At 37.1% G+C, this 24,430-nt stretch overlaps 1 protein-coding gene across 1 annotated transcript in view; it reads right to left on the bottom strand.

Moving 5' to 3' along the window:
* The window catches only part of USH2A (usherin), a 390,339-nt gene that overhangs the window by 45,688 nt on the left and 320,221 nt on the right, over window positions 1-24,430 (bottom strand). Inside the window, exons 56-60 of the mRNA XM_055725922.1 lie at window positions 24,148-24,331; window positions 23,276-23,433; window positions 15,932-16,090; window positions 15,132-15,294; window positions 8,948-9,302 (exon numbers count right to left, since the gene is read on the bottom strand). Coding sequence (XP_055581897.1) covers window positions 8,948-9,302; window positions 15,132-15,294; window positions 15,932-16,090; window positions 23,276-23,433; window positions 24,148-24,331 — 1,019 coding nt within the window. The remainder of the gene's footprint in view (window positions 1-8,947; window positions 9,303-15,131; window positions 15,295-15,931; window positions 16,091-23,275; window positions 23,434-24,147; window positions 24,332-24,430) is intronic.

A 24,430-nucleotide genomic window follows, 5' to 3' on the forward strand; every position in this document is an offset into this window, starting at 1 on the left:
GGAATGGTAAAATGCGGTTTAGCAGAAAAGGCAACTGTCTATACTTAGAGAGTTGAGATTAATAACATGTCACGTCCTGTTTTTGGTGAAGGAATTCGAACAGCAGCCAGATGGTATCTCTACAAATAACTGTCAGGGGTCTTGATCTAATCAATACAATGTATTAATACATCTCCCTTCGCTGCTTCTCGAGGGGCTAGCGTGCAACATCTGGAAAGATTGGGGGGACCGCCAAGTAGAAAGCTGATCCTTTTCAGAATCAAACTGAGCCCAATTAATTTTTCATGTATACTTGATAACTGTTTCATAATGAGCTATGCGTCTTGACGGAGTTAGGGTTGGCGGCATGAGCGGCTTGTGCTTCCTATCCCCATTCAGTCCACTTACAGAAACCAACCCATTAATCAAACTATCTGGCATAAAACTGAAATCTCAGCTCAGCAAGAGATCAATAACCATCCTTAGAAAAAAAAAAAAAAAAAGGCAACAACAAAGACCCCACCACAGAACAAGGCTTTAGTGGGCAAAAGTATCCAGGCATGACATTAGTAATTAGTTCAACAAAAACCAAAACTCAGAACCATACTCACCTGACAGGCACCTATAATATAGAATTTAATATTAGCTGCCTGTCAAAAAGTAACATTTAAGTCCATTAAAAATACACTGCCATTCTGCTTTCTAGATACAGAGGCCATCTGGCCCCTATTCACCATAATTGCTATTATAGTCTCAAAAATAATATTTATATAGTGCTGTAAATTAACAGACAGACACCCATTCTCACTCCCAAAGAGCTTTCTGTTGATAAACTCATGTTTTAGCACTGTGCAGGAATTAGGGTCTTGCCCCCTAAAAAAAACCAGTGTGGCAAGATTATACATGCATTCCAGTGCTTTTTGTAAAGTCTGAAAGGAGGAGAGAGAGAGGTCACTTGGCAGGCAGAAAATGGGAAACTGCAACAAGCATAGGGGAGATGAGCTTGAATGAGGCTGTGACGCTGAGTGATGGGAATGGATTCAAAAGGGAGCAGTAAAGAGAAAGGACAGGAGGTCAGCTGAGAATACTAAACTTATCTTGCGTAGGACACCCCACGGCTGTTTGATGAGAATGACTTTGGTGACTGTAGACCTGGATTAGATTCAAATGGAGTCCCCAGCGGTACGAGGCTCTATGTTATATTACCAATTCCCATGAGTCATATGGCTTGATCTTGCTTTTTTAAAAAAAGAGGTAGGATTCTGTTTATTAAAATTACCTATTGCTTGTTAAAATTCCCTATGAAATATGAGCATATGACATAAGACTTCTCAGCCAATTTGAATAAAAGACTTTATTTGTGGAGGGGAGTGGGCAGGGGAATAGGATGGGGGTGGGGGTGGCCTTTTTAATTATCAGCTGAAGAATTCCTGTATTGGTAGCTGTTGGGCATGACCCTGGGGATTTAGGAAGCTGCCCTACGACTTTACCAACAAAGAGCGTTATCTTGAAGTTGCCTGATACATCCACTTAAGAATGTTGGTTAAACATGAATTAAAATCTAGTCAAATCCAATTAAGCATTTTTAAACAGATATCTGATTTGAAAAACAGCTGTACATATTACCCAACAAATTTCTGCCGCCTCCTTCTCCATTTTTATTTCCTGCTTATTTATGAAAAAACATCTTTAGCTTACCAAAACCTTGTTTTTAAAGCGGATTTAGTGTAGTCACACAAACATGGCACAAAGGGAACAATGTCCCTCATATTATATAAAATTAATATATCGTATTTCATACCATAATTCATATCTTATCAAATTATAATTAATAAGGTGAAGGTTAGTAGGGGTTTCTGTTTTGCTATTTTGTTTCTCCAAATTAGTAAAAATCCTGTCAATGGTATTTTTCCACAGTGCCTGATTAGCTAAACCTTATTATCACAACTGAAATGTAAGAATTACAGAAAGACACCATAAAGAAAAACATACATATAAAAACATATAGAGAGAAACAGCATATGGAGCATTTACACAATCTCACTTTAGGCATCTGACTTTAGGCTTTGTCATGTGGTCACCTCTCCTCTTATGACTGCAGGTACACAAATTGAAAAGATTACCACTTCCAGACTGCTGCCCATGACCATCTTTCTGTCAGAGGGTACCATCTTTTAAATCTGTCAACCTCCATAATCCCGTTATGTGGGTTAGAAAAGACCAGCTGATTAATCAGCTTAAAATCAACCACCTTCTTTTGACTGACATGCCAGTAGTGGCACACGAATGCACTAGAGGAAAGCAGTCTCGTGTGAACAGCTGCAGCCCAAGGAAGGTAAATGTCCATGCCTTAGAAATTCTGGAGGTTTCATGGTCTATAGAGGACATTCATGGTTACGAATAGCATAACTAGGTTAGATGTCTAAAGTCCGACATTTTAAATATCCACCAAAAGACCTAATTCTACATGTGTTTCACTCATCAAAAGACTTATGGAATGGGTGATAACTGGATCTTGCACAAGGAGAAACCCAAGGATAAAATACACCAGATATTTCTGAACAGGGAACTAATTTATTTGTAGAAAAAAATTACCTATTGATCCAAGGCGCTCGGGTCTAGTCAGTCTAGAGTGTGTGATTTGGCATGGTCAGACATAACCCTATCAGTGTTTTTACTTCTGGTCCAAAAATGTATCGAAGGGCAAAGTTATGTTAACTTCATGTTGCACACTGAATTAGGGAGAAAATAGTAAAATAAATAAATAAATAAATGAATGAAAACCTCCTTTGCTGTAACCTTCACTAATCCAAATTGCCAGTTGCCTGACAACATATTAAGACCTCACAGACACCAGAGAAACCTCTCCCCGCTACCCCGCACTCTAACTCACGAGGATGCAAAGATTCCTTGGCAGAGTGCCAGCAGGGTCTAAAGCTGTTTCTGTGGCTGCCGAAAGCATCCAGGAGACAGTGAAGTGGCCTTGGTTACAACAAGGATGGTATAAATAGAGAAGCTGAAGCCTCTCTCTTTCTCTCTCACCTTTCTCGTCCAGTTCTATTACCACACCACTTCAAAATCATCGAAGTTGTGCAACAATCCTTTTCATCCTTTCTGCTCTAACTAGACAATTCTACATGTCTGCCTTGATAGGTGGGGCTTATTGAAGCACTTAATCAGTTTCTTGGAGGGGCATCGTAGTGCCAATCCAAATGCTTATTTAAACAGAGCTGTAGTGCCAAATCCAGCATATTCTGCAGCAGCATGGAAACAACAGAATCTGTGAGACACAGATTGCCTCACACACTTTTTTTTTTTTCTTTTAGCAGCCTTCAATGTGAAGGAGCACTTGTCCTGTATTCATCCTGTGTAAGCTTAAGAGGTCTAGAGATTAAAACACGGGAAGCATTTTATATTACTGGGCTTTCCTGGCAAATAAAACAATTACAGCAATTCCAGTACAAGCCCTTCCTGAAACTGTGCTAACGAGGCTTTGAATCTTAAAAACTGCATTTAAATCAAATGATTCATTTGCAGACCCATCACATACAGCACACATGTAGTAGTAGGCGTGGATCATTTCATTGGAATTAGAAAGCAAACGTCTCTATACATGAGAGGTCACCAGTTGTTGTAAGTTAAAATCTTTTCACTGTTAGGCATAATTAAAATACTCTAACAGTGGTTTCAGTAATTTAAACATTGCAGTATTTTTGTAATATTTTTCTAGGCTTCAAGAGTTCACAACTGTTTGGTCCAATCAAATCTGGGAACACTGGAGAAGTTATCACCCATCAAGGTAATTACTTTCAAGTTGAAATAATTACTCCATCAATGTTAATGGTCTTTCAACTTCAATAAAGCACTCACCTGCCGATAATCACAGCTAACCTCTTGCTCTCATGCAATTCCCTCTCTATTTAGCAGGTTATATTACAGCCGTTAGAGTGGTCACTTGTCCTGAACAGCTGCTGAATTTCACTTTGATCGGCTGTGAACCATAAAAAAATTAGTCATCTGTGTATGATTTCCCCCTAACCCACAAGCCCTTGCACAGCTAAGGAGATGATCTTTTGGCTGTATTAGGGCACTGCTGAGCAGCCATCTTGTTTCTGGTTGTGGCTACCTTCCACTCACTAACAGCAGCACAGTAGCCTAATTAACTTTTGCCCTCCACTGCCATTTACGGCTTTCATTCTTTGCTAAGTAGCACATCTTCTGAATTTATGGCATGTGCAGGGATTCATGCATTTACTCTCATCTTGTTTTCTTAGAGCGTAGTCCATTTCCCAGGCATGTGAAACTGGCATGTATAAAAAGGTTTCACCGATCACTCTCTTTGGCATATTTTTTCTTACTTGTGTGGCTACAATCTTCATGGCTAGATGGAAGTTGTCATGTACAGTCCTGTGTACTGCATTACCCAATAATGTTATGTACAAGGGAGTTAGTAACTACACAGTATCTCATCTCTAATGCTGCCAGATGTTCACTGGTCTATATGAGGAAACAGAAACGAAGGATCACACACAGATGTATTTATTTCTGAATGTTATTAATAGAAAGGAACTAACTCTGGATGTGAGATTCCAGATATCTGTAAAATCTTCCATAGAAAACATCTCTTTATGGCAGTACTGGCTACTTAAGATGACTTCTGATATATTTTCTATGGAGTTTTCCAGCAAGTAGGCTTTATTTATTATTTTTACTCTGGTTATACATTCAATATACAAATTACCGTCTGGTTACAACAATATAATCATGCAAGCCAAAGCCTCATCCTCCTATCAAAGTCTCTATTGTTATTGCTATTCTGCAACATGCGTACAGATTTCCCTACCATAGATGAAGCATCTTCCAAGAGGAGCTTGGACAGTGGAGTTATATACCATCTCCTCAAATAATGTAAGGTAAGCCAACGTGTTCTCAACCATTAGCATAGCTGCATCCAAAACAAAGGCTTTGCTGGTGCAGTGGTATCAGCTAAGAGATGTGTTAACTTTTTACACCCCTAGCTGACATAGCTGTGCCAAAAAAAAAAGCCTTGTAATATAAATTTGGCCTAAGCCTCATACTGGAAAACACATTGTGAGTAGACCTGTGCTTCTAGGTAGGCACAGGTCTAAGATTTCCCAGGAATAAAGCCTACAATGCTTACACCTATCTCTTGCAACCTGTGACAAGCACACTGTACTTGTTAGCTACACTCTGCTGAAGCAGATTTGACACACCAAGACCTTGATCCTACATAATAATAATGGGAGTCACTGCCCATATCAGGCAGAATTTTTCTTTACAGCCCTCACCTCTGGATGCTTTTCCTTCTCCAAGCACATTCTAACAGCTACATAGTTGTATTTTTTTACTTATCTTCTTGGCTTTGAATTCTCCTTTTCATGATAAACAGCCCAATACTTGATATAACTGTCATGGGAGAAACAGCATTACACACCCAAAAAACATCTACCAAGAAAAAGTCCAAACTTACCCACAGTTTTACCTCACGACATTGTATGGAATATAACAGTTAAAGAGCTGTGATGCTTTCTTGCCATTTGGCAGGTGCTGGCTTGATGATGAAATCAGCTCTGGGTCCTATGTTCACAAGCTTAAGCCCTATGTTCACAAGAGTCAGAAGCTTGCCTTGACAACCTAGTCACTTTATGCAGATTTCTGTAAATGAGAACTTACTGTCACTCCATTCCCCTACAAACACATCTGTCGCATGTTAATGCTGTCAATAAGACACTAAATATCATTCTTACTTTAGAGGGTTAAAATGAACTGGGAAGACATTGCAGGAGACACTTGTACTGCTGTAACCAGTCTTGACTTGACATTGCTCTGCAAATAAACCAGACTGTCAGTTTAACTTGCTGTCACCTAACATCTGTCACTACACTCCTGGCCAAACAAGCTAGGGAAATGGGTGACACTGCTTTAACTGCAAAGCCTCAAAACGGCTCACATGTACTTCACTCGCTTCCAATGGTGCAGGAGATCCTCCGTTCATTTGAGTGGCAGCAGCTTTTGCTCTCAGAACTGAGTTCTCATTTTTATCTTCTAGGCAGCATAAAATTTCAGGGCGTCAGCAATAACCTTAAGGTACCGGACAGCCATACCTTTGACACAAGTACAGATTAATGCACCTTAACTGGCGAGTGAACAGCTGCATTTTGGGAAGGTAGAGTGCATAAGTCTGTCAAATGGTTTGAAAACCCAGAAGATGCTTCTCATTTGGTTCTGGAAATGGATTGAAATGAAGCTGCCAAATTAGAACAGTCTGCAGGGACTTTACCAAGGGCTTAATTTGTATCCTGCAGTGTCACTGCAGGATTGTATTTCTGCTTTAGGTTTTGGTCAAGCTTTATGTCCTGTGGCAGGCAACCAGGGTGCAACCAACAAGAGCAAGGGTGGGATTGGCTACCGTGATTCTAGCACTGCTTTTTTTTTCTGGAATAATCTAATGGGATAAGAATGGAGTCTAACAGATTAAATAAAGGACCAAACTCATTGCTCGCTTAATACTTTAAGTCTTGCTTGTAACATGGAAGCTTGTGTGAGAGAATGACTAATGGCATATCCCACGAGGGAGCTCCAATAGAGATGCTTTAGGAGATTAAATGATTTAGCCTAGTACCCCTGAAAGCTATATTTTAAAGGGGCAGAAGTTTAATCATTGGAATGCTAGTTCCTTCAATAAAATTACATTTTAATTAAAGTGTCTCGTTCACAAAGCTACAGTTAAGGATATATCAGCAATTTCATGATAAAATTCTATCTTTAAGGGGTTATAACTCTGAAAGTTGGTGTCCAGGTTTTTGCCTGCTGGGATAGTTGACCTGACCTCCCAAAGATATCTTTGATAACAGGACTCTGTGCATTTTATGTCAATAACTTTGATTCAAAGCTTCAGCTGTTCTGCTATATTCAGAAGAGGTAGGATTCAGACCTCAGCTCCTTAGTATATATCAGCAGCAACTCTATTGAGTTAATGTAGTTACAGCAGCTTGAAGTGAGTTCAACTGATAGAATAGCTGTGCAGAAAGATTTCTCCCCAAAGGGTAGTATAATATTTAGAAATAAAAAAGGGTAGCAAAAATAATAATCGATAAATGTTCACGACAAAGGACAGTAGAAAAAACATGCAAGTCAGCTTTGCTGCAACACTAGTAGAACAGCTATACATATGCTGCCAGGATGTCATTTTGATTCAGGATAGTGTTTGGGGAAAATAAAGGACTTTGGAGCCAGGAAAACACTAATTCAGTAAATAATAGCTTGTTAATTTAAAAGGCCTTTAACTGATGCTGTTAAAGAAACACACTGTGGCAACATTATTTAAAAGACCATTTGGTAGGTTTTATTACCCACAATGCAACCATCTTGGACATTTTCTGTTGTTGTTGGCATGCTTAGAAGACATTGCAATGCATGACCGGCCAGGTCAATTCCAACGCTCAGCAACACATTGCATGCTGCTGAAGCAGAGTATTAGGAGAAGCCCTGTCATTTCACTGGTTTTGAAATCTTGGTGTCCCATCACAATTATGATTGTGATTATTTTTTTAAAAACAAGCTAAGGGAGCTAATTACTGAAAGGCTACTGAAGTTCAATGACTTCAAAATCCCAATCTACTTTCTAAAACCTAGCATACTTACAATGTGAATGCAACTACTTCAGAAGCCAAAAGTATATATTCCTATCATTCAGTCCAGGACCCATTTTCTTTTTCAGAAAAAGCTGTATTACCAACTTAATTTGCTTAGGCTTCCAGGAAGCTAGACACAAAACTGCTTTGGAACCATGGGACCACAAGAGGATGTAAAACTACCGAGCTGGAATCTCCCATCTTGTCATGTTGAGATTTGTCTGAGGGAGTTACTTTAAGGTTACTATTGAGTATTCCAGAGAAAGCTCTTTAGGAGCCAACTTGAATGTCAAACAGATAATTTGTAATTGGGGTAATTAAGAATTATGGAGCTTTCCGGTGTTATTCAATACAAATATGGCCTAGGAACATAATTTAGGACAAATTCTAGGTTTATGAAATTGAGGTGGCCTGCTGAGGAAACCCAACTTTATTACAAACTCCTTAACCATTTTCTAAAACTTATTTTCAGAAGACTGCCAAGTACAGCATCTGTCCTAATACAGAGCAGTTTAGTCAACTATCTGTAAGCTGTCTTTCTATAGAAAAGATGTGTTATATATATCTATATGTAACAATATATAGGTGGGAGGACAGCGGTAACTGCACAAACCATAACCACTTCTGTCACTGATTTACATAATATTGTTAGTCAGTTCACAAAACAACCTGCCTTTTCCAGAGTCTATCCCTTCACATACTGAATAGAAATGTAATATTTACAGACATTAATGTTTGGAAAGTCCCTTGAAGGGAAAGACATATTAGCAGTGCAAAGTTACATTCTAATATAAGTACATGTAATGAAAGTAAAAGTAGATCTGCTTTAATTACTAATGAATTATGAGAGAAACATGCAAATGTGTTGCATATATGAACTATGTAATTACTAATGAATTCATTCGCTTTGTGATTCCAACTGAATCACAAAACTAAAATTATATACAAGGAGAAGTGATTTTTTTGTTCTTTGTGCAGACCTCGTGAAAGTATTTCGACAGTCAGACAAAAAGCCCAGGACAGTATTTTCAGAGCAAGGCTGACAAAGTTACATGCATGTGCTTAATTCCTCCAGACATGACCCCATCTATGCTTTCCAGTAATCTACTTGCCTCTACCAGGATTTGGATATTCATGTGAAATGGTTTGGTCTGCACTGGGCCAAACACAACACTTAAACCAACAAAACTACTGGCAATTGGAAACCCCACTTTTCCAATCAGTATTAAATGAGACTTTAAAATACCACAGAGATCAAAGCAAAGTAAAACCAACTAAAAAATTAAACCACTCTTTTGTGGTCCAGTTCTTACCGTTACGGTTAGTGCTGTAACAGCTGGCATGCTAAACGTGGGATCACTGCGTTTTTCTTGATAGACTACTCGATACAGAGATATAACACCATTGGGAGAGACAGGCTGGGTCCAGTTCAACCACACCGAGTACGCACTTGTCGCTTGTGCCCAGGGGGCTTCCATGCCCCATGGGGAAGCCTCCAGAGTCTGAATTGAAGCCCACAGGCTGTCCACTGACCCCACAGCATTTTGAGCTCTGGCACGATATTCATAGAGGGTGAAAGGCTGTAGAGCATCAGATGCATCAATAAATTCCAAAGGTCCTTCAGTCCAGATGAACAAAAGCAGCTCTTCCTGACTGCCCACAGGACGTCTGAAATGAAATCAAAGGGACTGTGTTTAAAATTGAAAATAACTTTAACAGTCCCACGGTAGTAGGTGCTGAAGTTCTAACTTCAAGCTGTACTTCAGAGAAGTAAAGAACTTACTTCTACACATTACACACACGCAAGGAACTGCCTACCTATCTCTGCATCTTAAAAGCATTTCCCTGAACTTGTGTTAGGTGCTAGAGTAGTGAAGAAAAGATTTTTTGAGGCAATCATTTAATTATTCTCCTTTATCTAGAAGAAAACTACAAAATATGTCAAACAAGTGTGCTGTACCAGTCCATAGTAGCAGAGTAGCAATACAATAGCATACTGTCCACTTAGGATAGAACACATTAGATATGAGACTTTCAGAATTTAGAATTTTAACTTTTAAATCCACAAGTAGTTGCTAAGTAATGACTTGAATTGCAAATGGGTGCAAATTTCAACATTTCTGAGAATCAAACTATTTATGGATGTACTCATCTCAGGATCCCTCATGGAAAACTTATGACCAATTTACTTGAGAAAAGCGTTACCTAGTGAACAAAGGATAAATATTCTATCATGCCCTCAAAACCAAAGCCGTACACTTTTAAATTCTTTTTTGCCCACAATAAACATCTCATTTGTTCTTGCAATTGGAGTAAGCAATCCCTTGTGCATAAACATAGCAGAATTTGCAGCTCCATCACAAAAACTCATTAAAATATCACAAGTAGTGCTTTCTGTAATAAATGACATATTTTTTCCAATGCTGTATTTGTTTAAAAATGCAACCTTAAGATATATGAAGACAATTCACTGTATAGGCTTTTGGCACAATGGATTTTTATTTTTGTATGTACGTATATATATCTGTATCTATACATACACACACATACACATATATAACATTCCTACTACAGATGTTTGTGTTGGACCTGGTGATATTCTGAGTATCAAAGGAGATTACAGATGATCCTCAGTCCCTTTCTAATGTGGCCCCTTCTAGTATATAATTTACAACAGTTGTAATAAGGCGAGCACTCATCTCCAAAACAGTTATCAAATCAATTCTTTCAGTTGGCATAAAAATGTTTGTGTGAAATTAAGTTGGTTACATTTAAACACTGTGATAAATCTCAATGATGGTTGTGCTGTACTGCATATGAATTTAAGTATTTCTCCTACTCTTCACAGGAACCTTGGCCTTTGCAGAACGTAAAAGCACTTTCACCCTCTGTGCCAACAACAAAAAGCAAATTACATTATCTGCCACTTCTATTGCAAGTAGGGCAAATTTGCAGAAGTAAAATTGGTTTGTCTGAGTACTGGGTGTCATCATCACTACACACACAGAAAAGCTGAAGAACATTTCTTTGGCAAGAGAAAATCTGTATTTCACAGAATTCTGTCAGATTTTATTTTGTTAGACCAACCCAGAAATTACTTTAAAAATACAAAATGCAACAATTTTTTACAAATTATAATCTTAGCTGCTTGTAATAATATATACCCAGGTATTTACAAGCAAATATGAACAACATAATGAATGCATGTGTGTACACAGCTGTTTATTCATCCTTTGTGTATATGCATATATAAGGCATGCATGAATACATTATTTTCTTATATGAAACTAAAGAATTTTTGCTAAACTCTGAGACAAGCAGGCAATATGAACACTTTAATTTAGAAGGATTAAAGTGTGAGTTTGAAAAAAGAAGGGTTTTGAGGTATGACGTCTCTTGTGTAGTGAAATACACAAAATATAAGATGTGTTGATACTGAGAATTGGTTGGCAGAACTGGGTGAAGCATGCCAGGTAGAACAGGCAGGAAAGATACCCTAGCAATTCTCTGTCTTGCAACAAAATGTCTGGAAGAGTCAGGGTACAAAATTTCCCATTGACCCCAAAATTTTATCATCTATTTTTAATACACTTTCCCATGCTCTATTGTAATGGCAAATTAAGCTTTATGCAGAACTCTCCCTTAGATGCTGTTCACTGACTTAATGTAAGGCATATAATTCTGAAAGGTGAATCACTACTATGACTTTCTCCTGCACCTAAAAATATAGTCTTTCCTGCATGTGCTCAAAAACATGCCTAAAAAAAAAATCTCTGCAGACAAATGAAAAGTGAGTATACTTTAGTGCAATAAAATCACATTTAATATGTCTTGTCTGACCAAGCAGTATGGCATTTAAATGAATACACAAATTTATGTTGTTTTATAAATTTCTGAAACTGTGATAAACTGTTTTTCACACTAAAAGATCAAACTGTAAGCTCATCTACAAGCAAAGCTGTACAATGTAGTCTGGTTAAGTATTTAGCTCTTATTACTGCTGAATATTTAATGAATGAAACTTATGGTTAGGTAAATGGTTCCATCTGTAGTGCTAAAAACCAGAATATCTTCATGTATGAATAAACTTTGAACAGAAGTGGTTGAACAGTCTGTAATCATTTCAATTGTCTTAAGATTTAAGATTCAACTGCTCATTTAACTGGAAGTGTTTCTTATGTACAATGAGCTGCAAAGGAGAATAACATTTCCGAGAGCTGGAAGCTGTCTCTTCATCTGCACAGTCTGATTTGCTGCTTATATTCATTTTAAAGATGCTCAGATACAGTTGTTTTTATAAGGGCAAATTCTCCCTGCCCCACTGCCAATCTGAGCCAGATGACACAAAGAGGAGAATATAATCCTCTTTGTGACAGTTGACTCTAGAGCTCTATGCGGAGGACTGCAGCAACACTAACTGCAACAGTCACCCCTCAGCTTTCTTACGTGGAAGGAGACTCAGTGAATCCCTGAGGTCTTGCAGGTCAACCCAGAATTATTCCTCACATGTTTACCTTTCACCATGCAACAAAAGTACATGTTTTAGCAGTGCCTGCTGTTTTCCTTACCAGAGTGGTAGTGAGTTATTTCTAGAAACACTGAGAAGTCCTGGGGTAAGATTCAAACAGCCAGGGAATCGCACTGTCAAATGTGGGAGAATAATGCAACATCAGCAGTGCTCCCCCTCTACAGTTTCACATCCAGTTAAAATAAAGCAGCCTCACTTCCCATTTGGATTCAACAAATCTATACTAATGTAGTTTGTACATTTATTTTTTATTTTTTTTTTGGGGGGGGGGGGGGGAGGGGTTTACAAGTTTTGATGTCAAAAAGTGAACAAAAGGCATTTGAGACTATTGCAGGTAACATGCTAGTTTAGGTTAGGTATTTTATCAATTACAGGTATAAATAAAACCCTTCAGGAATTCTTACACTCCATGACATATCTATCCATAAGGATTCTTATACTAAACCACTACTCTACTAATATACATACCTTGGAACCCATCTGGTGCAGCTCACAGTTAAGGATACAAGGGTAGGCGATTAATTAATCATAGAGTCAGTCTAGAAGCCTCTACACTGCAAGTCACAACAGTCAACAGCCACTGAGACATGTCCTCTATCTTAAATTGCCTGTTGATTTTTCTGCTACATTGTCACCATCAGGATTGCTTACCTAATGAGAGCTACATTACCAACTCACATATATATACACTAAATAATACAATCTTACTGAACATGACATAGACACTTTGACAGAAATTCAGACACTGCCTTAAGCAAGAACCAAAATACTTATAATTTTACAGGCAATATTTCTTTTAAGAGTCATCTCATGTGCATCCTACAGAGTGCATGCTAGTGGTCAACAGAGAGCGGTTCTATCAGCTGATGTGCCCTATATTGTATTAAATACAGCAAGAAATACATCACCTATTTCCATAATATTATTTTTCCAGACTGACAACTTCTGTGGCTGTCACAGGGATGTTATGTAATGATGAATGGGAAGAGAAGTAGATTGGGGATTGTCTCATAATCTTTTCTCATTCAGAATCTCTTCTAAGTTGTGGTCCTTGCTAGGAGTTTTAAAGCCCCAGATCTCTGTTTAAAACCTCTATATGAATCAAAAATAAAATGTCACCATCTCTTTTATCATAAACTAACATTTTAATTTTTTGGTTTCTAGCAAAATGGCTGCAAACTTGCAAGTGCTTTTATGATTCTAGACTAAAGCACAAGTCCTGCCATTTTAATGCAAAGTTCAGTACACACAGTAGCTCCCCAAGCATTCCAGGTTTTGAAGTTAAATGAATTTATTTTGGTGGTGATGCAGTAAGGAAGAGGCACATGATGAAGAAGAAATTACATGCCATAACCTCCCATAGAAATACTGCAGGCTTGCTGCTATAACAACATAAGACTATGTGTGGCTACGAAATGAAAAAGAACTATGTGCTTACATCCCATTTCTGATTTTTTTTGCAGCTATCTGAGAAAGATTTGATATTGTTGTTGTCTAAGCACATTTAAACTTCAGCTGAAATAACTGCCAAGTGATTCATGCCTATGTAGGTGAATATACCGATTGTATCTGGAGCCCCAGTGCGCCATTTTCATTTCACTTTAAATAAAAAACAAAATGTATCTATGTCAGTCAGTGCCCTTCTGCTGTACTCAGAGGTATCAAACAGGCTACAATTATGATTGTGAAGTGATTGTGTCACATTGGAGGAAGGTTTATTGCTTTTGAGTCTGCTAGGCAGTAACACATTCTGTTTCATATTACTCTTTATATCATTGTTTGGCTGTGACTAGAATAATCAAATGCCATCAAATGCTGTCAAATTCAATTTACAGTATTTTTCACTGAAGCAGGCTTTCTGCATTATATTTCCTGTTTTCCCATTCTATGGTTGCCATGGAATAGCAGCGGTAATCATCGGCTTTATTTACAAAACCAACACAGTGAAGACATGTCTTGGGCTATAACATACATTTTATTCCTCTTTATACAGGGGTGGGACTTTTTTTTTTATATTATTTTTAACAGACAATTTAAAAAAGGCAAACAAAAGGATATTTCAAGACAGCAGGAATTTTTAGAGACTACTAAAGTGTATAAGGAAAAAGTGAATTTATATTAATTATCACTGCTGATTCCAAAAGGTAATTGGATTCCCTGTCTTCTCAGTCGCAGCTCTAATACAATAAAATGTCCCAAACTCTTTGTGGGAGGCTAGGTTCAGCCCAGCATGTGTTTACTACACATATTTAGAGCTGGGAAAACCAGGAACTTCAGAGTTTAAATTTCTCTCCAATACATGGCTTGAGTTTTTTTATATTCTCTGACTTTCTGAAGCTATTCAAGAAGGTCCCTTCAGCAAGGGACCCTTAAAAAAGGGTCAGTGGGCACAACAGATGTCAGTGCTCTGCTACTTTGATGCTTCCCTAAACACAGATATCTGCAAAGTCCTCACACAGGGCTCATGAAGCTGCTCATAGGCATTGAGGGTATGTCAGTCAACCACCTAGAAAGGGCAGCTGAATATAAACAGCAAGGAACGCAAATAGATGCACTGTAATCACACTACAGATTACTTACAAACAGGAACATAATTATTTATCTTGGAAATTTGATCTGTGTTAGGAACTTAAATACCCTTTTTTCCCTTTTAAAATGGTGAATTACTGCTGTTTCCATTCCAAACTCCTGAACTGTCTATCAGAGAGGATGGAAGAATGTACCTAGAGGTCTGGGCAAGCACAGTGAGAGTATCTATCCTATAATTTTTCTCTATCCCTTTGAATTTTTAAAAATATATTTTCACTTGCTTTTTGCCATTTGTAGATCCAGCATCTTACATTAGCATTTGAAAGGTAATATATATTTCACCATATACTTCTACTTTTTTTAAAACTCCCAGTATATCAAGGAATAAAGAAATGAACAGTTCAATAAGGCCAAGAATCTGAGGTGATAAAAGCATTTACCTGTGAATAAAGTAGTTAGTAATGATGCCATTTGGCTTCCTAGGTGGTGCCCATTTCACTTCTACGAGCGCAGTTCCCATTGCTTTAACGATAGGTGGGCTCAAATCTTTAGGAGGTGCTTCAGCAGTTCTTGAATATGTCAGACCACCCACTCCACATCCACCTACAAAACCCGAAGTTTGCTTAGCGATAACAGCTTCTTTCTCAATAACAAAAAAGAAACAGTAAAAGCAAATGAATCTCAAGTAAAGAAGCTCCTGATGAAACAGTGCCTCATTTCACCTCATTTCATTATTAAAGACTTATTTAAATTACCACCATTTAAAAACTCCATTGATTAATTACTCCTGATTTTCACCAGTGCAGATGAGAATTGCTTCCAAAGTGTCATTTTAGAAAAACTCATTTCAATGGGATTTTGAAAATTTCCATTAAAGTCAAGTAATTTTGTAATATTTGGGCTCTTCTGTCTTTATAATAACCACTTCTTGTTGGTAACAGTTACAGAACTGATTTTGCCCTGTATGCACATTTTCAAAAATTGTTAAGGTATTTGTGAAGAGCTTTTAATAAAATGGCACGTTAACTAAAATACATTTTTTAAATCTCCATTTAAAATATTTCTGATATAACATGAAGAAATATTTAATGTTTCATTCAATGCTAGGCTTTCTTTGTACTAGGTAAACATTTAAATCCAATGTAGGAATAAGATTTTATCTCTTTTGCTGAGTTGAATCTATCTGGAAAATCTCCATTCCCTTCAAGTCACAGAGGTGAGTCTTTTAAAATCATCTAACCATTCTGGCATGCTTGTATTCTTATCTCATACAGGGTGTAGGGATCTAGGCCATCGACAAATGTAAAAAGTGCTTGTCCTACGGGCTTCACCAGTAGAGTGGGACTGCTCGCATTTAGTAAGATGTTGTATTCCAAAGGCACATTGACAATGAATATCCCTGTTGTGAGACAGAAAAGAACCAGTGATTATCTGAAATACTAACAACAGTGCAGGACAACTTCAAAGAGGCATTCATCATATGCAATTTTAAATGTAAGCCCCCTCTGGAGGGTTTACCTACTGCCTCCTTTGGAAACTACAACCATTTAAATATAAACTGAAACAGATCCATCTGCAGATCACAACTTGAAGATAGGCATTACAGTTCTTAGTTAAAAATCAAAATTCAATTCAGTCAATGCTAGTGTTGCAATTGCTGCTTTTGGAAGGTGTGACCTTATGACTTGGAATGACAGAGCTTTTATTTCTTTATTTTGGAGGGGCAACAGCTACTAAGCACTGCTGTTTGAATAGAGAGTCATATGATCAAAAGACTGAATTGCCACCATTTAGCAAATTATCCCTTTTTAGCCCAGCAGCAGTAGCTGAGTGTAGGTTCTTAGCCTGCTTTACCACTAAAGTACAATACACTAGCTTGAATCAAGAAACATATCATTTCAACTGAGTATAAAACCAAACTGTTTAGTTTGTGTTGAAGTAAACCCCCTTCATTTTTACTGTTTTCTTTTAGTTCAAACATTTTGCCCATTTATTCTTCTTCCCATGCTGTCAATTCCTAATTCTTCAGTTCTGTTTGGAAGCTGAAAAAAATCAGTTTCTCTGCAAGAACAAGCTAAGCCATGTGCCGTGTGCTTAGAATGACCGGCAGAACTTCCTTTCTTGATTCCTCCTACATGACTTCTCAAGGGGTTGTTTTGTTTTGTTTTGGTATGGTTTTCTAATTAGGAAATGGGCTGTAGGCTTTTTATTTTTTTGTCTATAAACTGTTCTATGCAGACAGAAGCAATCTCATAAAAGTAAGTAAGGGAACAGCCAAAGAAGAGTGTCTGTTAAGTGTTTCCTTCATTCTCCAGTTACATAAGGCAGTCTTAAGAACAAAGTAGACAAGGTACCCTTCTGAAATGAGTCAAGATGTATCTGACTAGTAAGAGAATTTCTCTTTCAACACACCTACTTTAGATATCACAGAGATGTCTTTGTGATGCCACCAAGAACCAGAGGCCTATGAGCAGATCTTGAGAATCTTTCCATTCATCACTTCAGAAAATAACCCCATTCCTTCTCCTAATTGTGGTCTTGATCCTTTTCTGATAAAGCACCTACCATTGACACTATTACCCTTAAGCTACAAAGAGCATTTTTTCCTTATTGTTGTGCATCTTTTAGATGAGTATGTATGTGAATATGCACATTAACAAAAAATAAAAAGTTTACAAGAAATCAGAGAGATTTAAAATTTATTTGTGGTACTATAAACAATTGTTGTACTTTGGAAGATCAGAAAAATCTTTGAAATACAAAGGTTTTGCAATTCTCAGAAGAAAAAGAGGAAATAAAAATCCCAAAGAAATAAGATGCTGCTGCCTCACTAGGTGCTAGACAAAGGAAATGCCATTAGATTAAAAATCTGAAAAAACAGCCCTGAAACGGAAGCATGACTTCAGTCTTATCCAACTGTTCAGCTTACAGGAAGAAAAATGATGCTGATATTAGTCGTTGGAAGAGGTGAAAAAAGGAGATGGGAAGTGCAAAAATCCCACTGTACAGTTTTCCTTTTTCAGTGTACTAGTTTCAAGGAAAACACCAAGATCTAATCATTAAAAACTGAATAATAGAAAAACAACTTTTAAAATTGTAAAGGGTATTACAAAGTAAACCTATGAGAGGTGATCTTGAAGTAGATGGCTTCTGCAACCAAGATTATTTTTTGTCCGTCATACACGGAAGATGAAATGCTCCAGAAGAGTGCACTTGAATGTGCATTGCATAATTATACCAGTAATTAAAGATATAAAATTACAGCTAAACTACTTTTTTTTTTCTTTTTTCCTTTTTTTCCCCCCTTTTTTCTATAATGGGGGTGTCTGTAAAGGACACAACAGATCTGAAAGTGAGCTTGAAATGGTAGACAATACATCAAATAGAAACCTTTTTTAAATCTCCTAGTTAATGTCCCCTTCTTCTCCAGTCCTGACAACAGACCAGATATTTCATCCAGAAAACCTCACTATCTTATGAAAGTGACACATAATTCACTTTTGTGCATCTGATCAGTGCATTTATTCTAGGCAAAATTCACCAGAAACCTTTGAAATTTGAACTATTCAGAATGCTTGATTTCTCAAGGAAGATTAAATACAAATAAGGACAGCTGCATCCACCCATCGATATGAAGCAAAGGACACTTATTTCAAAATAATTGACCTATCCATGTCCCACATTCAGTCCGTATCTCAGCAGAAATGGTACCAAAAAATGCCAACAACCAAAGCTGAAAATCTTAAAGTTCTGCTAAATTTGCACTATATTAGGAATTATGCCAATAATAAATATACTCAGGAGAAAAAATATTCTCAAACAGTGCACATGAAATTGTAAATAAAACTAAGTAACATCCTGAAAAATCCCAATATCCAATGGAAATCCTTCTACAATTTGATTAAATTCATCAAATGCTAAGATCAAAGGATCACTTTATAATCTGAAAAATAAAAAATACATACTAGTACAACACAGAAACTTGTAATAAACCCCTTCTTCCAGAATAGCCTTCAGCATCTGCAGCCAGTCTGAAACTACTACCTTGTGTGCTCTGATGACTGAAGGAAATGAAATGGGCATATTTGTTAAAGTCAGCTGGGAAACCACACGACTTGGTTAGTTCCAGAGTTCATAAATTTATGTCAGAATAAAAGGAACCGTAAAAGCACAAGTGAACCAATTTACCCTAAGTGCAAATGGCAGTTTTGTTATTTGGTGTCAAAGTTACCATGAGCACAATGACAACCTGCCATAACGAATTTTCATGTTCACTAAAGAACAAGGATCTAGTTGGTTAATATTCCCAGCAATACTCTTTTTCATAATTTACAACAACTAGACGCTGATAGGTTATTTAACATTTATGAAGTTAAGATGTAATCAGAAAAACCCTGATTATCTTTACAAATAAAAAAGTTAAATTATTCCACTTTTTTTTCTCTGTTACTTCATTTCACAGCAGGTGCACACTTTGCAATGGGACAAGTCAATCAAACTAAACCTTGTTTTTTTGTGGGCATATTTGGATAACATTTAATGGACAATTTTGTGCAAAACTCTGCAAATTAGCTTTGATGGCTCTGTGTACTTCAAAACTAGGGTAGGTCACAAATAGATTTTGCAGCACAAGATACTTAGAATTAGGGGAAAAAAGCCACAGTCTGTTTTACAGGCTGGTCACCAAGAATCTGTTTGAAGTCAACCGCTGAAAAATTATTTAATATGATGTGAAACCAAATCACAATTAAAGCAAAACAGTTGAACTGTGTCACTTATAGTAAACAAATAGTAAGATAAGAATCTCACATCTTTTATTTAAAAACAAGTAAGAGTAAATTTATATTTTAATACTTAGCTTCACAAAATAAAACAATATATTTGGCTTACTGAGATTAAGTATTTACATTAAGCTTCAAATATCCAGATTTCTCATTCTGGTTGTTTCAAGTATTCCCAACCAGACTCCATAGACAGTAACAGCTGGAGATGCTGACTGCTTTCAAGATGCAGAACTTTGGACAATGAGCTTGAAAAGCTTGTCCTACAGTGATTTGGAGCAAACAATAATTTAAATGAGAGAACAAAACTGGGGAAATGTAACATTGGCTTAGAAAAGTCAGAACGATTTGTTAGCTCACCAATAAAGGAGAAACCAGGTTAGCTGGGGGAGCCAAGAGACAAAGCTGAGACAAATAAATGTTATTCAAATACCAAATTTGATCCTAAGAAGAATAAAGTAGGAACCCACATGTTATACTTTCATTCTAACTGATAAGCTAACCCAGAGGTAGATGAAGTAGAGTGTTATGTGACGAAAGAAGACATTTTAATTCGTATGATCATTAGCGTATGAAGCACCTAACCTAGAAGCAGAGGACAGGATCCTCTTTTGAGCATGTTCAGCTTTTTTTGTGATGTCACAAACAGCAACTGAGGGTACTAGAAGAATCAGGCCCCCAGTAAGGACCAGTGGGGTTGTCAATGAGTTGAAATACAGGATGGCTACCTGCCTACCGATCAATAACATTTATGGATATACCTCAGGAGAATTATGTGGTGAGTTTTTTTCCATTCAACTTTTCTGCTTCTATCCATGGCACTAATAGTTGTTCCATAATAATTGTAACATATCCTTCTGTAGCGTATCTGTGAAATGTACCATACCTTTGAGGTCTGTGCACTGAAGCAATGCAACACAAGATAATGGGATACCTATTTCAGAAAATAAAGTCCTATTTTCCATAGTGAGTGAGGTGTGTCAAATATTTTTTCTGAATCCGTCACTTTAACCACTACTCGGCCACCTTGCTATTTAGCTAAGTCAGGAGTTTTGAAATGCTACATATCTGTAAAGTCATACGATTTAGACACATTACAGATGTTGAAACTTTATAATTAAAACCATCCAAAAGGAAGATCTCTGTAATATTATGCCCATAATTAATCTTGAGGGCAATTATTTGATCCAAATTTATTACTGCAGATAAGAAGACAGAATGCCAAAGCATCCCTGATAGCCACAGACAAGACACTATGACCAACTACCCTCCCATCAAAACTTGGCTAATACAAAGCACTTCTTTTCATGGAGACTATACCGATGAAAAGAACTCTGTCATCCAAGAACGACTGCCAAGCCTGAAAACCCATATAATAAATGCTGCATTCTGGGTTTAAAAGGGAAACCTACATTATCTTAATATAGCCTATTATGACACAAGGATTTATACACAGAGAAAAATAGATCAGAAAAAAAATTACTTGGTGCACAATGACATAAATGAGATAAAAAGTTGTAGTGTCTTGAAGCTAATCCTACCAAGCTGGGGATGTATGTGGCCCCAGACATCTGCATGCATAGGACCTGTTAATAGGATGAATGCCATTCCAGAAGATCAGAACCTCCCAAATAAACTTCCACCTGCATAGCCCACAGCCTTTCCCTTGGGAAAAAAACACTAGAAGCACAAAGGTCTCAGAATGAAGCAGGAGTATGAAGGGTCAAAAATTAATTTCCTATCCTCTGCATATACCTATGTTCCTGCACACAGGCTTTCCTTTAGTAGCGTTTAGTAACATTTCTCTGCTGTTAGTACCCCCCATTCCTGTAAGATGAGCTGGTGGCCCTGAGGTCCTATCATAAAAGGAACAGCAAGTTTTGCTTTTCTGTCTACTCATCAGGGGCATTGTATGAAAAACAATCCCTTATTCGTACTTAGAAACTTAAATAACTGGCCCCACGATGACAAGGCAGAGAGGAGTCACCAGTTATCACGGAAGTGAGGTAAGTGTTCAAGGTGCATCCCAGTACCTGGGAAAAAGGATATGTGCCTTCCCGTGGCCGAGGAGAATGACTCTTACAGCTGTGTGAATGCACCACCCCTGCATCCGCTACAGAGCCATAATATCCAGCCTCTTCCTCACCCCTTTGATCGTGTGGTTTCAGGAATATGTGAACCTTTGTATGCACAACCTTAATTGAACAATACCAAAAGTCCTACACAGAGCCCGACTCTCCTTGCAGGCTTGTAACCTACTGCAAGTAACAAGAATTTGAGCAGCTGGAAAAGAAAATGGTCTAGACTAACAAGGACAAGCTTTTCTGGGAAACACCTCACTCTTCACAAACCTACACTTTTCCAGTATATTCTTATGTTTTAAATCTATTTATAATGTTGCTGAGTATTTTGTACCTTAAATTATTTTTATTATCAAAACTATAATACAGCATGAGTCACTTTGCAATAAAGCCAACTGTAGATTATATGCCATTTGAATTCACCTGCCTTCTGCTGGGTTCTAAATCCTTTCAGGCAAGTAGGGGGAAAAGTTTAATTTAAGATTTTAATCTTTTTCATATATTATAGCATTTCTATAATGGATTTTGTGCTTCTGAAAACTAAAGATTGACAGCTCAGGGTATTATAGATTTATTAATCATTGCTTAAATGGGTAGGGTGAGCACTGCTAAGCACTGCCACAATACTTGCGATCCCAGCCTTGAAGGCAAAATACTTTTTCTAGGTGACTTTATTTTTAATGACAATTGACTCTACTGTGCCTGCTATGCAAGGAAAGAACATCTTAAATAATTAGGAAAAGGAGACAAAAAACTTCCCTGAGTTCACTGATAAAATACATACTGTTGTTACTGCAATATGCAAACAACTGAAGTTTCTAAAAAAAATTGACCTCATTTTTACTGGAAAAAAACAATATTTAGAAACTGGAAAACACCTTGCTGGAAGCAAACCGCACTAGACAGAAAATTGTTCATTTACAATGCTCTCATTGTCCCACAATAACTACAACATATCATTTTTACAACATCAGTAAAGTACCCCAATCACTTAAGGTATGATCTATATTAAGGAGACAGAGTACAGTCTCTCATATAAAAAGATGCTATTATTCAATTATTCCTTCTTAGCCTACCTCTGTAGCAGGCCAAGACAACCTGGTGATGTTCAGAAGAGTAGTAAGAGGAAAAATATTTCTGGGCCTTTGCTGACTCACCCTCCTGCAAGGTAGCATGTCTACATAATACAATGATGCTCTGGCAAATAAAATGTGCTCAGTCAGGTCACGGCTAGCACAGGATCTCTGTGTCACACTCTTACACTTTTTGTTAAAGGAGCTCAACATTACATACCCGCAGGACAACTAGACATTTTAATTGCTGGAATAGCTATCAAGACTTCACCAACCCAACAGGTTGGCAGGTTTCCCTGTCAATAACTCAGGTTAGTCTTAACAGAAGGGAAAACTTGTGTAATTGTTTTGTTGGGTTTTTTTTCCCTTAATACATGCACTCAATAATAGTTTACAAGATCAAATTAACATACGGATTTTTGATCAGCTAATCCTCACAAAACCCACATCAAGTATATAGGTCAATATTATTAAAATAATACGTCTCTAGGAAACAGCAGCTTTAGACCCTGGTTATTTAAATCACACAAACACTAAAACCAAATACGAAGAATAAAAATTTCAAAATGATTCAGCTGCCTGCCTGAACATACTAATTTTTCCATCCTTTCATTTTGCTACAAAGTACTACATAGAAATACATTTTTACCTGGCACATCCCAAGCTAGAAATATAGAATATGCATCAATTACTGTGACATTATATGGGACATGAATTTTCTCTGGTGTTCCTACTGGTGTTTGTATAATATATTTATCACTAGTGTTGCTGCCGCCCCAAGTGCTGGCTTCCAGCTGGTAAACATATCTGCGCAAACAAAAAAAGATCAGCAGACACTACGGTTAGAAGCTTTAGGCATATCAGTAATAGAACATTTCCATTTTCTATAATTTAAAGTGAATAGACTATACAAAGAATATACAAATATTGCATTACTGAAGATTTTCACCTTTAATTTTTCTTATTGTGAGAAAAGTAAGTCATCATCATCATAATTTTAATACTAAAATTCACAAAAGCATACATGAGAGAGAAGTATTGACTCAAAGTGTCAAAACCAATTTCAGAATGGCCTCTCTAAAAATACCAGCAACTTCTACTTTTGAGCCTGTATGGTCAATATTCACAAAAACATTATAAAACATGTGCAGTGCTGTCTGCCATATGAAGACTTACATTTTTCTAAATATATTCCATGAGGGGAAAAAACAACCAATGAGCTACCAACAATCACCCAAGGAAAAAAAAAAAAAAGCTTCCTTCTCTTTGAATCAGAATGACCTATTCTCAGAAAAGGAGAGGAAAAAAAAAAAAAAAAAAAAAAAAAAGAGAAGTCCTTTGACTGAGGGTTCCCAACATTTGGAAGCCTCCACTCTACTGATTTTTCAGTAATTAAGTAATTTTGTAAGAGATTTTTCTTTTTTTAAAGAAGCAACTTACATTTTGTACATTTCACAAACACATGTACATATATTTTTGAACACCTTTCACATATTACCAGAGCTCTTTAACATGCCTTACCTAGCGTTAGGCTGCAGGTTAACATCTGTGAAATTTTGGTCTGTACTGCCACCCAGAAAAATCTGTTCTCCATCACGAAGTAATCGATACTGAGTAATGAGTCCATTGGGTTTCTTTGGTTCATTCCAGTAGATTTCCACTTCTGTTGAGCTGACTGTGATATGATGAGGTTTTGGCCATACCCCTATTAACATCACAATGACACTAATTTAATTTTATGAGAGAAACACAAAGGTGATTTTTTTCCTTTCCCACAGTTTGAGCTGTTGCTTTCAGCAGTGTA

The sequence above is a fragment of the Falco cherrug genome, chromosome 13, assembly GCF_023634085.1.
Source record: "Falco cherrug isolate bFalChe1 chromosome 13, bFalChe1.pri, whole genome shotgun sequence".
Lineage (NCBI taxonomy): Eukaryota > Metazoa > Chordata > Aves > Falconiformes > Falconidae > Falco > Falco cherrug.